General features: G+C 42.0%; 1 protein-coding gene across 1 annotated transcript in view; it reads left to right on the forward strand.

Annotated features, from left to right (window-relative positions):
* The window catches only part of cdh22 (cadherin 22), a 97,701-nt gene extending 83,409 nt beyond the window's left edge, over nt 1-14,292 (forward strand). The window contains exons 9-12 of the mRNA XM_078248983.1: nt 3,588-3,705; nt 7,216-7,365; nt 7,684-7,785; nt 13,753-14,292. Of these exons, the coding sequence (XP_078105109.1) occupies nt 3,588-3,705; nt 7,216-7,365; nt 7,684-7,785; nt 13,753-14,282 (900 nt within the window). The 3' untranslated portion in view covers nt 14,283-14,292. The remainder of the gene's footprint in view (nt 1-3,587; nt 3,706-7,215; nt 7,366-7,683; nt 7,786-13,752) is intronic.
* Nucleotides 14,293-15,990: the final 1,698 nt, after the last annotated feature.

Consider the following 15,990-nt stretch of genomic DNA (forward strand, 5'->3'; position numbering starts at 1 on the left):
ACTTTGGTATTTGAATGAATTAAACAAATAAGATATGACATGTTAATTAGTGAATTTAAAGGAGCACGGCGACTTATTGGGGCTTTTGCTTATTCACCGTAAACCCCAGAGTTTGATGAGTCCATACATACCCTTCTCATCTCCGTGCTTGTTGTCCTGGAGGTAACAGGTTCCAACTAGCCTACTGCTCCGAATAAGTGACAAAATAACGCCAACATGTTCCTATTTACATGTTGTGATTTGTATAGTCACAGCGTGTACAAATAACAAGGTCATAAAAAGTAGCACTGCTTCGCCTTTCTCAGTTTATATATGGTTAGAAGATGGCTGTATCTCATGTGACCTTGTTATTTGTACACGCTGTGACTATACAACTCACAACATGAAAATAGGAACATGTTGGCGTTATTTTGTCACTTATTCAGAGCAGTCGGCTAGATGGAACCGATTACCTTCAGGATCCGTGCTAGGCTAAGCTACCGGTGGAGCCGTCTGACAGAGTTACAACACGCACGGAGATGAGAAGGGTATGTATGGACTTATCTAACTCTGGGGGTTACGGTGAATAAGCTAAAGTCCCAATAAGTCGGCATGTTCCTTTAAGAGGTGCTGTTAAATTAAAAAAAATATTTAATCAAATTTCATTGCAGAGTACATGTTGATTTATTATTTTTCATAACATTATATAGCTTTAGGATAATCAGACCAACTCAAGAACTTGGGGAAGATCTTTGACAGCTCCCTGAAGGACACAACCGCTCTCCAACAAACCAGGAACGACGTAACGAAATGGCTCACTGCAGTCGACAAGTCGGGGCTCCCAGGAAAGTACAAAACCTTGATGTACCAGCATGGAATCCTGCCGAAGCTTCTCTGGCTCCTTCTCGTATACGAGGTACCCATGACAACGGTAGAAGCGCTGGAGAGAACCATCAGTCAGTTCCTCAGGAGGTGGTTAGGGCTCCGACGGTCCCTAAGTAACATCACCCTTTATGGTCATTCCACCAAGCTGCAGCTTCCCATCAGCAGCTTGTCCGAGGAATTCAAGGTCACACGTGCCCGGGAGGTCTTGATGTACCGAGATTCCTCTGATGCCAAAGTCTCCTCAGCTGGAATCTGCGTTAAGACGGGAAGGAAGTGGCAGGCACAGGAAGCGGTGGACAGAGCGGAGGCACAGCTGAGGCATGGCGTCTTGGTTGGTAACATGGCTGTGGAACGTGCAGGCCTGGGCAGTTTTCCCAAGCCACGCTATAACAAAGCAAGAGGGAGGGAGAAGCGTCAGTTGGTGCAGGACGAGGTGCGGGCAGAGGTGGAGGAAGATCGCCTGACCAAGATGGTCGGTATGCAACAACAAGGCGCCTGGACTAGGTGGGAGAATGCCGAGAAGCGCAAGATCACCTGGGCAGAGCTGTGGAGCTCTGAACCACTGTGTTCAAGTTCCTCATCAGTTCGGTGTACAACCTTCTACCTAGCCCATCCAACCTACACCGCTGAGGCTTGGTAGACTCTCCAGCATGCCAACTGTGCCAAAGTAGTGGCACACTGGAGCATATCCTCAGCTGCTGTCCAAAGGCTTTGGGGAATGGGCGGTATCGCTGGCACCATGATCAGGTCCTCAGGGCTCTGGCAGAAACAATCACCGTAGCGATTCAGAGCACTAAGAATCAGCATCCCTCCAAGCATACCATCTCCTTTGTCAGAGCTGTGGAGAAGGCACAACAGCAGCCACGCTCCCCAGGTGGGCTCCTCGCCAATGCAAGAGACTGGCACCTTCAAGTGGACCTGGGAAGGCAGCTCAAGTTCCCAAATCACGTCACGGCCACTTCACTCCGCCCAGACGTGGTGATAACATTGGAGTCGACCAGGCAGGTGGCTATAGTGGAGCTTACTGTCCCCTGGGAAAACAGATATGAGGAGGCAAATGAGCGCAAGAGAGCCAAGTATGCGGAGCTGGTGGAGGAGTGCAGGAGCAGCGGCTGGAAAGCATGCAGTGAGCCAGTGGAGGTTGGTTGCCAGGCTTTGCTGGACAGTCGTTGCTCCAAGCACTCAAACTCCTTGGAGTTAAAGGACAACTGTGCAGACGAGCCATAAAGAACATCTCTCAGGCTACCGAAAAAGCCTCACGATGGCTGTGGTTCCGGAGGGGGGATCCATTGAGTACCACGCCACTTGGACACAGGCCGGGGACTGATCACCCTCGGCAGAGTCGCCCGAGCGAGGGTGTCTGTTGATTAAAGACCTGAAACACCTGTTGACCTCGGGTTCATCACTGATGACGTGTCAAAGTAGCACCAGACGGTATATGTTAGAACAAAAAAGAATAGACTGATTATTTAAACAAAAAGAAAATAAAGCTTTGAAATATTCTTAGGCAAAATGTGAATATACTTTTATCACACACACACACAATAGAATACAATAGCTTTTGTTAGCTCAAGGCAAGCAAGCATCATTCAAAGCACTATCTGACTGATATTAATTTTTAATTAATTAATTAATTATGGATTATATTATTGGACTACATATTTTTGGAAAAAAGAATTATAAAAAATTTGAGTTACACTTTTCAGTTTATACAGCTTCAGGACACTGATATAAAATGTAGTATAAGGCCACAAGGTGATTCAAGTTTAGTTTTAAAGCCTTTTAAGCCAAAACATCTTGCTATTGGCTATTGGTCTGCTGTTTTTTTTAATATTCATGTAGAACATTTTGACATTTCAAAATTTTAACACATTTTAACAATTCATTCAGCAACACTGAATAGTATATATTTTTTTTTTTAGTGAGACTGTGCAGTTAACAAATGGCGAGGGAACTCAAAATAATAAGAAATATGTGGACTCGTACATAGTGTGGTGGCAGTGGATGAAACAGAGCTGACAGATGTGAAAATATCATTTATCAGCTTGTGGTTTGATGCTGGTTGCAGATTTATAGGATGAGAGGAGGATGAATTGTCATGAGAGGCCTGTGTTAAGGTGAAAGGATCTCCAGGGGCTGTTTGATGTCTGTTCAGCTCACAGTGAATCAAATTTCACCGTATTGTGTCCACACAAAGTTCTTAAAATGGGATCACAGTTGAGTTTTATCTTTGAATGTGGATCACTATTATATAGCATTAGATAGGAGGATGACAACCTCAATGGGTCTCTGTGTCTTCCTTTCGGTTCCTCTGCACATTTGCATTTAGTCTTTGCTATTTCTTACAGCAAATATGGCAGCCTCAAAGAATATCCTGTTTCTTTTCTGTTCAACAAAAGGCTTTTTAGCGAGGCATTTTATGATAGTTTTGCATTTCTAACATTAAGACATTTTTTTATGTTCCTGTGTCAACTTTCTGGAGAACAAAGGTTTTATCTCTTTGTGACTGTAGCCCCTTTGAAATGCACATGCATCCAAGTACACTCACTCCACCTCACTCCCTCCCTCATGAAAGAGGTATTTGAAATGTAAAGTGTAAAGTGCTTTTCATATTCATTTTCTTGTTCCTATTGAGTGGATCTGAGCAGAAAATCTAACCTCTGTTTCTTTTCTTTCTTGTCCTTTTATTTCCCTCTCTGCTTTGGTTGCTTCTCTTTTCTTAGCTAATTCACACCATCAGTGTAGTGGATAGAGACGAGCCACAATCTGATCATCGCTTCTACTTCACCCTGGCTCCTGAAGCCTCCAACAATCAACACTTCACCCTGCGGGATGTCAAAGGTGAGAGGGCGAAGGTCCTATGTTGTGGTTTTTATGGGGCAGAAGCATATTTGGGTAGCTGTGCTGCTGATGGCATTATCAGCATAAGGTGTGCACAATGTTTAAGATTGTGATGAAGTTCATAACGATTAAAGAGTTTCAGATGATCTCACTTTCCCTGAGCAGCCTGTTCTCATGAAACGACCGGTAGCTAGCAACTGCCGCTCGGCATCATGGACCTCTCCATCACGTGACCAGCCGGCGCTCTCCTAATTTTGTAGGATATCATACGTTTTAGTGTGCATACATTTTCGTATGATATCATACGGACCGAAAGAACGAGCTCCAGGGTACAAGCGGCCGAAATGGGTTTCCTCAGGAGGGTGTCTGGCGTCTCCCTTAGAGATAGGGTGAGAAGCTCAGTCATCCATGAGGAACTCGGCGTAGAGCCGCTGCTCCTTTGCATCGAAAGGAGCCAGTTAAGGTGGTTTGGTCATCTGGTAAGGATGCCCCCTGGGCGCCTCCCTAGGGAGGTGTTCCAGGCATGTCCAGCTGGGAGGAGGCCTCGGGGAAGACCCAGGACTAGGTGGAGGGATTATATCTCCAACCTGGCCTGGGAATGCCTCGGGATCCCCCAGTCGGAGCTGGTTAATGTGGCTCGGGAAAGGGAAGTTTGGGGTCCCCTGCTGGAGCTGCTGCCCCCACGGCCCAACCCCGGATAAGCGGATGAAGATGGATGGATGGATGGATCATATGGACCCTTTTATGAGTATGTGTTGCTCTGAGTACGTTTGGTGAAATGCTTGAGGGCATACTGCAAATGTAGACCTTATGGCAATATTGAGTTAGTTTAAAAGACATGCGGTTTCAAAAACTTTGAAGTATTTTAGTCACCTCATTCAGGTGCCAGATGGTTGATGTTTTTAAAATAATAACAATTCAACGAGTACACTACCAGAAGATTGACAAAAAAAGCAAATGCAAAATAGTTTTTTTTGTGCCTTCACCTGATTTTCAGACAATTGTTTTATATTATTATTTTTGGATAAACAACACCTGTTCTTGTCCTCTTAGCAGAGGGATACTATTAGAAAATATGATGTGTGCCGTTGCATGCCTGACACTCTGTACTCTTTTAAAATTGTCTGAAGAAGTTCGCTCGACTGTACAAACTGCATCAATAAGCTGAGCTTTTTTTTCCACAGTAATAGCGTTTTATACTAATTTCATTTTCTTTCTTTTTTGAACACTTTATTTAACACATAATATTTTCTTGATTCCTCTTAAATAGCATGTCAACAGCCTACAGCTAATTTTCTCAAGTGTCATCATGAAAATTGCATTCCGTTACAACTCAACATTTACACATATCTGCACAATGTAGGGAAACATTAAAATCACTGAGCTCCCCAGTGATGACTTTGCTTTGTCAGGAAGATTAGTTTTTTTAAGCTTGTCTGCGCTTGCAGATCCCTCGTTTAGAGATGTGTACCAAAGTGAATGTGACATCCTGCTAAATCAAGATTGATCTGACACCAGGAAAATGTCAGGGAGCAGCCCTAGCAAGGGAAATGTCACAGTGTGAAGGCAACGAGGCCTGCTGCAGTCCTGCTCCCATGCATGTGAATGGATACACATGGGCCTTGTGTAAAGTACACACACATGTGCGTAGACGTGCAGGAAGAAGTACGACAGAATTGTCCCTCTGGCTCTTTCTTTCTGTCTTGTACACATTACAGTAATACACACCCATGCATAACACACACACACACACACACACACACACACCACAACATCATGCAAACCACTACCTCTCTGTGATTGTGTGTATGCAGATGATTAGGGAGAATCATTAAATGTCACAGTATATTGATGCTTAGATTTAATGTATCATGTTAACTTTCGCCCCATTTCCCCAACATACCAAAACATACAAACACACGCACAAATATATATATATATATGTAAGAGATATGTACTCATGAACACAAACTCTACTGCAGACCATGTATGTATTTTGGTAAAAGACAAACAAAACCCCACACACTTTTGATCCTCCCACCCCTCTTTTTTCCACTCTGGTGTCTTTTTTCATTGACACATTTGTCAACCTGTCACTTTCAATCTGTCACTTCCTCTTTTCCCCATCATGGCCTCACATGGTGTTCTGTCTCCAAACCTTGACACACAATGATGAAAAGGCTCCGCCCCCCCCCCCCCATATTGCTAAACTCTTTTAAGTTGTTGCTGGCAGTCTGCAGAGCAAAACCTACAGCACAAACTGCCATCATGTTACCTGGAAAATGTCCCCCATCTTGCTTTCAAAAAATGTCATATGATGTGAAGCTGAAGGAAAAAAGAAACTCACCTTTTAGTGGATTACTTTTACTTGTTTCATTCCATGCATTTGTGAAAGGGTTTTGTATTCCTTATTTTATTTGTATGTGGGTTGGTCAGTCAGGGACAACATTTCCAGAGCCTTTTTGCACACTTTGTTCCACTGTGGGAGACATTTATAAAGCGTGAATGGCAACACTAAAGTGATACAACTGTATCTAAGGGCTGTCATACAGTACTTTGCAGTACAGCCACCAGTGATTAAAAAAACACTGTAAGGTAAAAACACTGAATAAAGCAGTTTCACGTTAAAAATCTATTTTTCTAAAGCAGACAGCCGTGGAAGAGAATGCTGTGTTAAAGTCAGAAAGGATAAACTCAGGGGCGTAACATTCTCGTAGATACAGTAAACAGTAATATAAAGATTGTTCTACATGAGCCAGCGAAGCTGTAGGGCGACATGGATAATGGTGATATATGTTATGGGAGATGGATTGCTTGGTATCCGCAAGTCTACCCACAAAGCTTCTCTGACTCTATTTGTCAAAGCCTCTTCCTGTATTCTGTGTTACATTTATCTATGTCTCCGGGAGACGGATGACATATATACACAGGTGAAGTTTAATTTCAAACAGTGACTCTCTCACTCATTTTCTTTCCTGTTTTTGTTTGCTGAAAAAAACAACATCAAAAACAAAAACATGATCGCACAAAAGCAGTTCTCTTCCCCAGTGAAATTGTTCAACCCTAAGTTAAACTTGACAGTCCTGACACCCTTCGTCTGGAGTCCTTGAACTATCCATTATGGCATGATTTATTGAGACTATATATAACAAGGATGGTGCTTTTCTTTTCACTTGACCATTTCTTGAGGAAGTTACTTCCATTGTTATTTTAATCAAATGGCAAACATCTTACATTGACAAATTTCAAGTCTTAAAAAACTATGATTTTTGTAATCAAATAGGCCGACACTCCCACTTGTTTCTACGTCCATCAGTACAGTGTTGAGTTCAAAGAACTCACTGGATGGAGTTTTATTAGTTCTACTGCAGCCTGGTAACAAAACAGACATCAGTGAGCAGACAGGAGTGGTTTAGGGCTCAAAATATTAAGGCATTCATGTGTAATTCTCTGCTTTTTCCTTGTCTTTCGGACCCCCACCCCCTGACACACTCACACCCACTCACCTAGACCACACAGCTGGCATCCAGACCCAACGATCAGGCTTTAACCGCCATGAGCAGAATGTGTACTTCCTGCCTATCCTGGTGGTTGACAGCGGGCCTCCTTCCCTCAGCTCCACAGGCACCCTGACCATTCATGTCTGTGGCTGTGACGCAGGTGAGAGCTACTGTAGGAGCTGCACCATCATTAACATTATCATCATTGTCACCAGCAGTGCTAAAAAGGTCATCTACATGCCACTGGTTTGGTCAGCAAACAGTTCTTATCAGCGTATATTTGCGGAAAGCAAAATAACACAAGGCCACAAATCTGTAGACAAATGGCCCTCAAGAGGGATTTCAGCTGGGTGAAAGTATAATATATACATAATAAAAACTTTTGATAAAACAGTGCTTAATCCTTGTCCACTGAAGTGAATCATAACTGGTGTTAAATCTGTATAGTAAATGCTATTTTTTTCTTTGTGGAACACAGAGGGAGCCATCCAGTCCTGCAATGCCACAGCCTATGTAATGAGTGCTGCTCTCAGCCCTGGAGCTCTTATAGCACTACTGGTCTGCATGCTCATCCTCATAGGTAAGCACATGGGTGTACTCATGTATGTATGGATGAATGAGCAGATACATGTATGGGTGTATGATGGATTACTAGAGCGATGGATAAGCACAATTCATTATTATTGCTTCTCTGGGGTCATTGCTAAGTTCAACTACTCCAGCAGGACCACCACAAGCACTACGCTCAATAGTGGTATGTACTAGTAAAACGGCAAGACTGCAGGGCTGCACCTACAGTAAAGACACGACTCCATGTCTGCTGCTCATGCAATCATGCAACCAAGCATGTGTCTTTTAATGGATTGACCCCTTTTAGAAGTTATCTATATTTCAGGAACAATATTGCACATGCAGAGTCAGAAAAACTATGTCGAATGACATAAAAACATCATTGATTTTTCATCTTTTTTCTTCTTCAGGCTTTCCTGTTGGACATTTTGTTGCCACTTTTCTGAGGGGAAAGCTTTTGTTTAAACAGGCGCACAGATGATGCCTGGGTTTATGAATGATATTATGCCACTTCGATCCTTAGAATACAGATGGAGATGGAATGAATGGGGGTAAAGTGGAGGGGGTTGAGAGAAAGAACACAGGCAAAAGAGCTGCCTCAGCACTTGTTTACCTCTGGAACCAGAGGCTTTAAATAGACGAGGCTTTCCAGACATTCTGTCATTTTTATACACGTACACACACATGCACACACTAATACACATGCATGCACACGCTCACCCTCTCAGAGCCCGAAGAGGTTTAGTATTGACATATCTAAAAAATGTATGAAGTAGCTTCTCGTTCTTCCCCCCGCTGTATGTCTTAGCCTCCCACTCATCAGTGACAGAAAGAAACGACAACGCTCTCCCAGTGTTTTGTCTCCCCCGCTTGCGCCGTTACACATTGTGTAGGCAGTGAATGATGGATGATGTGACACCAGGCAGCTTTAACTGTGACTTACATTGCTATCTATTTCTTTTAAGAGCTTTTCTAATGAGAGTTGTTAAAACTCTGTCTCCATTAACCAAACCATCGACTGGAATGAACTTCAAAAGCAGAGCATCATTTATTCATCATAGTTTTAAAAGCCTCAACAAAAATGTTATGTACAACTCTGAGGCAACCTCGGCTGGCTATAAAAAACTGTTTGCGGTGTATCGTGGTTTTGGTGTTCTGGACTAGATGATATCCCCTCAAAGACTGTTGGAGTTGAAAACACTCTGGCCTTAAAACTTGTGGAAAGCTAGACACTGTGCAGGGAAATAGAGTTGTGTGGTGCAAACATAATTTTTTTCATTGCAGCCTTGGTAATTTGGATGAAAACATACATTATTCAGAGTAACATGCTTATTGACATGCTTATATGACTGTGATGCTTTAACTATTTTGGTATTTTTTCATGTTTTGTGCCATTTTGATTTAACTAATGAAATGATAGCAATAGTGTCAGTGACTCTAATCAGTCCATGCAACTTGTGAGTGACTAATACTGATTGGTAAAAAAAATGATAATATTATTGCTTTTATTTATAAAGCACTTTTCAAAACAAGTTACAAAGTGCTTTCATTTAAAAAGCAACAACAACAATGACAGAAATGGCAGAAACACAAATGGCAGAAAATAAACAAACAAAAATGAAATCAATAAAAAGCAAGTCTAATGTAGTGAGCTTTTAAAAGAGACTTAGAAGCAGACAATGTGTTGGCTTCCCTAATCTCGTCCGGTAAGTCGTTCCACAACTGGGGGGCCTGATCACCAGTTTTGACCAGGGAGTGACCAAGAGTGCCCTACCAGAGAATCTCAGGTTACCTTTAGGCTTGTATGGGGTAAGACATTCAGCTATATATTTTGGAGCTACCCCCATATGAGCCTTTAAAGTGATCATTAAAATTTTAAGGCTTAAAGTCCCTCCAAAATGGACTGAAAATGCATCAAAGCACTGAAGGACAGGTTAAGTCGGAGTGCCTGGCTTCTGCCAGTCATCACACAATCTCAGGGCTACAGGGTCTGGTATCTACCGTGTTGTGTGAATAACAGATGCGAGTGAGGCATGTGGCAGCAATCTTATCGACTGCACATTGCGCTTAGACAAATAACTCCTCACCTATTAACTGCAATGCATTTCGTTCTCTCAATGTGCCATTACCTCTTGCTTCTTGTCTTCTCTCTCACACGCACGCACACACGCACGCACGCACACACACACACACACACACACACACACACACACACACACACACACACGCACACACACACATACACACACACACACACACACACACACATACGCACACAGCGTCTACCTAACCAGCCAGCCAGCACTTCCTCTCTCCAGAGGCTGGACCACCTCTATTACATCAATTGTTGGATGATGAGAAAAATGAAAACAAATTTCTGCCTAATTATTTTACAAACAAACAGTCCCTCCATCAGTTCATTTATAGGCTTGATGTGATGAATCCATTCCACTGCTTCGCAGCATCTGCATGCATCTATGCCAATTACCTCCCATCTGCTTGTTATGAACTCCTGGGTGGGGGGGCGGCGGTGGGAGGGGGGACTACCAGCGCAGCCCAAGGGTAAATTAACTGTCTTGTCAGGAACGCTTATCGCAACATCTGTACACATGGGGACCAGCTTTGTATGTATAGGAGGCAGCTATACACAGGTACATATGCTTCTTACTAAGGTAAATTCTGTACAAGATGTTGTATTAATATTGCCTGAGGCATGCTAATCTCTAATAGAATGAATATATTTCCAATAGGTTACAGTTTAAGCATCTGTGTACATAATAGGCAGTGACACTCATGTTATCAGTGAGGAAGGGTTTTTCACAAGTGAGGTTATTTAATTGTCTTTGCTTCAGACTGAACTGCCTCATACTGTCACTTCTTCAAAACTATTCACTGAAAAAGCAGCTGATCTGCACTTATGAGGGAGTGCATAACATCAAGTTTTCTACCTCCTATTACTCTCCTCATTAGTGTGAATTTAGAGTAAGTGTCTTAGGGCTTGTTTAGTATGCATGGCAGTGTGCACCGCAATTTACCACAAACCTTTTCCTCAACCCAGTGGCAATTAATTCGCCCCATTCATGGAAGAGAAGAATAAACACAAAGGTTAAAGACACCGCTTTCCCAATGGAGCCCAGCAAACAATGTAAGAGGAGAACGAATGTACATTATCAGTCAGAAATACTGCACAAAATCCCCTATTCAAGATCAGCAAGGCTTTTTAGGCTGACACAGCTCTTTAGGCAAGGAACACACAGGGCGTTTTCACTCCGCAAGTTATTTCTTAGGTCATTTATACCAAATGAAGACAATTACTAGGAGCAGCAGCAAGTAATTTGTACAGATTCCATGTTTGAAACCGATGTTTGTTTTTTTGCACTTTGCACTTGGCTCTAGAGAAAGAAAAGAAGAGCGGAAGGAGATAAAAGCAAAAGATGAAACATGGTGTTTTATAGTCACATTCTGAAGTAAGGTCACTTGGAAAGAGTGCATTGTCTATGGACTTTGCTCACACTAATGTGCTTCAACATGTGTGAATTGCCTGCACACAGCACATAAAGTCATGACATTGATCTAGTTAGACTGAAACGATGTGGGCATATCTCATTTTCACAATGTATGGATGGGTGTTCTGGTGGAGCATCAAACAATCTGTGCTGTGCTGTCCCAGGCAGCACAGGCCCCATTATAATTGATAGTCTTTTTATCTCTGTGGGCTTGTGGGCATTTGTTTTAGGCAACAGGCTATCTGTTCCAGAAGATGCATGGTGCCTACTAGTTAATGATCTATCTAAATGTCCCTTTACTGGCATCCCTTTAGAGTAGTTGTTCATTGTCCCTGCTAAAGGGAAGAAAACGGGATTCTTTCCACTGTTACACAGTAGCACAGTCGATCGCTGACTGGTCACAGGAAACCCATCCTGCTTGTCACAGAAATTCATTATTTATACGTTTTTTATCACCAATATTAAAGTGCTCATATTATGCTTTTTGGCTTACCATCCCCAACAGAAAATACTGTTCACAAACAGCTCTATTTTAGTCCAGTCTTTACTTCTGTGACGAACGTGCGTCACTTTGTAACACATGTTCTAATGCTCGCCTAGCTGCTAGCTTGGCACTCCCTCATACTCTGCTTCTGACTGGCTAGTAGTCCTTACCTAGCTACTGCGCATGTGCGACTCCCAACAAAGATGGAACAGAAGTGAAATGCCTCACTCTGTAGCTAAAACAAAGAGCTCAACACACAGGGTGAAAAGAGGAGCTGCAGCAATGTGCAGTATAACAAAAATATGGTGTTTTTTGAAAATTAAACCATTTTAACCTATTCTGATATAACCTCTTATTACAATTATGTACCTGAAAATAAGCATACTATGAGCACTTTAATTATTTCTCAGCATGTATGACAAATTACTAAAAAGCCACTCGTAGCTCTTACTAATTCAGATGATAATGTGAAGTGGGAGAACAGGAAAAAACACGTCCTAGGAAGAATCACATTAATTTGGATTAGTTATCCATTATAGAGATAGGAGTTAATAAACTGATTTACTACCAGCTACTGTGAATTCACACATTCTGGTATAGCGGTTAGTAGTCATTTTGTTTATTGCATAATTTTAGTGATACACATATGATAATGTCATGTTTGTATTTGTGAGTATTTACCACATACTGTATATCAATCCCTGTCCACATCCTTCTTTGCTTATTAGTCAATCAAAAAGAGGCTTGATTGTTGATTATCCATAAGACTATAGTTAATGGAGTTGTTCATTATATTTCTCATACACCCCAGTGTATTCTGTGCGAAATTCATTTATAACTGCCTGTAATATGATTTTATCATCACTGAAAATGATATTTGATGTTACTGCAAGTCTGAGACAGATCTGGTGGAGGTTTCATAGGGAAGGGTGCAGCCCCCAGATGGGCTGATGGAGTCAGGTTGTTGGTGTCTGAGCTAAGTGAGACTTGTCTAATCACAAATGTAGGCAGTAATTAAAATAACTAAGCTGAAATTAAAGTCTCATTGATTTATCTCTGCATACAGCCTTTGTTTTCCTCTCGTCTCATTAGCCTATAACGTGATCCATCGCTATTGCTTTCCCTTCTTTAAATCAGACTTAATTTTACGAGGCATTTCTTTCTCTTTGTAGGTGGTTGCCTCTGGTTTTAAGTAGTGATGGAACCACAAAGTCTTAGTTTCACTCGACTTGGATGAGTATTGATATACAGATTGGTCTCCATTAGGCCTTTTAAATCATATTTCTGGGCAAGGCAATCAGGAATGTGAAAAATCAATGCTCATGCATTTGAAATGTAAAACTTGAGAATATATTATCCCCCCCTCCTTTGCCCTGAGAGGTGAAATCAAAATCACAATAGAAGTAGTTAGAAACTTTCCCATGAAAGTGCTTCCATCATGCACTGTGCATGTTTGATGTGAAGCACGATACACCATGGACACATGGTATCACATTTATTTCCCTACAGTTGTTTTCTTTAGTACTGAATGCCCTGGAGTTTGGTATGTCATCATTCTTAGCAAGATGAAGAGGAATCTTTTTTTGCACGCAAGCTTTTTAAAGTCAGCTCAACAACTCTTAATCAATGGCTACTGTGCAGCAAGAGAGTTAAAGCCACAGATGTCTTGCTGTAATGACAGTTTATAAAATCCCTTAAAAGGGAACCTGTCTTTCTCCTGGCTTTTATCTCATCCTACTGTTCCAGTTCATCTAACATATTCATATTTAACCTTTATGTTGTGTTGTGCCAAAACAAGGGGGTGCAACATGTGCAAACACTTAATAATATCAAGGTTTTTTTGTAAACTTGTTCAATTAACCTGTACATTTTTGACCATTAGTGTGGAATTAAAATCATTGTTTCTCTCTCTCTCTCTCTCTCTCTCTCTCTCTCTCTCTCTCTCTCTCTCTCTCTCTCTGTCTTGTTATGTCTCTTTCTTCATCAGTCCTTGTCTTGCTGATCCTGACCCTGAAACGCCACAGGAAGGGCCAGAGGATGGCGGAGGATGAGGAGGACATGAGGGATAACGTCATCAAGTACAATGACGAGGGCGGAGGGGAGCAGGACACTCAGGCGTACGACATGAGCGCCCTGAGGAACCTCTATGACTTCCCAGAGGCCAAGAGCTGTGACTCTGGCCCGGACATCCGCTCACTGCCACAGTGGATACAGGCTAACCGGGTGGGTGGTGGTGCAGAGGGAGCTGCAGCAGCGGCGGCAGACTTCTCCCTATTCAAAGGCTACATCCGAAAGAAGGTGGAACAGGCTGATGCCGATCTGTCGGTGCCGCCGTATGACTCCTTCCAGACGTACGCCTTTGAGGGCACCAGTTCACCAGCGCTTTCACTAAGCTCCATCCACACGATGTCCACCACCTCGGAGCAGGATTTCTCCTACCTCAGCGACTGGGGACCACGTTTCAGGCAACTAGCGGGCTACTACGCTCCAGAAAACCCCGAGGAGGAAAGGTCCTAGCACAGCTTCTCCTCTGCAGAGACGTTTAAACTCCTTCTTCTGCCTCCCTCTTCTCTGCCTCCTCTTCTCACCCTCTGGCACTCATCAGAGCCAGCACTGTGTACTCCTTAAAGACAGAGCACCACTCCTTTATCTATTTTGAAAGAAAAATCCCATTGTCAAACTTTGAAGTTTTTTGTTTGTTTTTTACACTCTTTGTTTTTTTGTGAGAGTTTTTTGGACTTCAGCATGAGAGCACTGGCGATGATATGAGAAAGAGTAAAGAAAGAGATATCCAGTCACCAAAATTGCCGTTTAGGAGGATTTTCTCTCTCCCAAATCACAAATGAAAACCTCTATTTTAAGCAGTGAGACTGTTTCCAGAGTTTCAGAGTATAAACATTATGTAGGTAAACTATGCCAAGGCAAAGCTGTTTGACAAACATGTATTTATTTAAGGAGGAACTATTTATGTATTTATTTGTTTTTATGTATTTATTTATTTATTTACACCATGATCACTATGGCAACTGCAACAGTGAACTGAAGTGCTAAAGATAAATTGAGGGGAGGAGGACGTTATTAAAAAAAATGAGAGACAACATGGAAGAAAAAAAGATGGACTGCAGTGGCAGGGTGAGGTGACATCTGGGCCATATAAAAATGACATTCTAGAAAATACAGTATTTGTATTTATTTTCTATGACCACTTTTGTAAAATAACCAACTCAAGACATTGATGAAAAGTAGAGGCAAGTAGAAAGAGGGAACAGATGGAGTGAAAGAACTGCAGAAGAAAAAGTGCTGTCTGTTTAGTCTGAACGGTTGAGACTGACATACTTTTGCTGTACTTTTGTGATTTATAAAAGGGTTTTTGGAGGTCACAAACTGAGGACAATTGTGTGTTAACAATTTCTTTTCTTATCCTCTCCACAGCCAGTTGTAAGGCAATAAGGCACAAACCGCAGCAGTGATTCAAGACTGAACAAAATGACTATTTCATGGAATTGGCTGGTTGCCAGCATTGTCCCACAGGGAGCCAATTTTCATTCCAGATTGTGTGTGTGAATTTGTTCAATTCATTTTTTATCCTGAGACATTTGATTTTGATATTTTATTTCCTTTGGTGGAGGGAGGGAGGGAGGGAGGGAGACTAGTGACAACAGGATGGTTGTGTCTAATTAAGAGGGAGAAGGGTAACACATGATGAATGGACTGGTCACATCCACCTGATATCCACAACCTATTCAATGTTGACCTTAACTTGCAAATGTATTTAAAATGATAAAAAGAAAAAAGATGAAAACAAATAAATATTTAAGTTTTTTGGTTACAAAAAAGAGCCTACATCTCACTGTGTGCAATAAACTTCAATTAATCTGTGAATTACTCAGTAGAAGAGTTAACAGTGAAAAAGCAAATACAGCATCCGTGTAAATAATTATCATTTGCCACTTGTTTGCTGAAGATCTCTCCTGAATTATGAATCATGGTGGATCTAGCTTGTGTTTAAACCAGGGGTAGATTTAAAGAATAGTCCTAGATGAAAACAAACAGGCCATATGACAGGCCACAGCCAAATGACTCTCCTCTCAGCATGGCTCCGTCCTGCCTTCTGCCAAACTACTGTAATTGTCGTAGTCACCAGAGGATGCTGAATATGAAGTTGCTTTCATCTTTATGATCTGCTGCTAAAATGGCCAGTCAGACAGTGGCTGATGTTCACATG

This window comes from Sander vitreus, chromosome 4, assembly GCF_031162955.1.
Source record: "Sander vitreus isolate 19-12246 chromosome 4, sanVit1, whole genome shotgun sequence".
Lineage (NCBI taxonomy): Eukaryota > Metazoa > Chordata > Actinopteri > Perciformes > Percidae > Sander > Sander vitreus.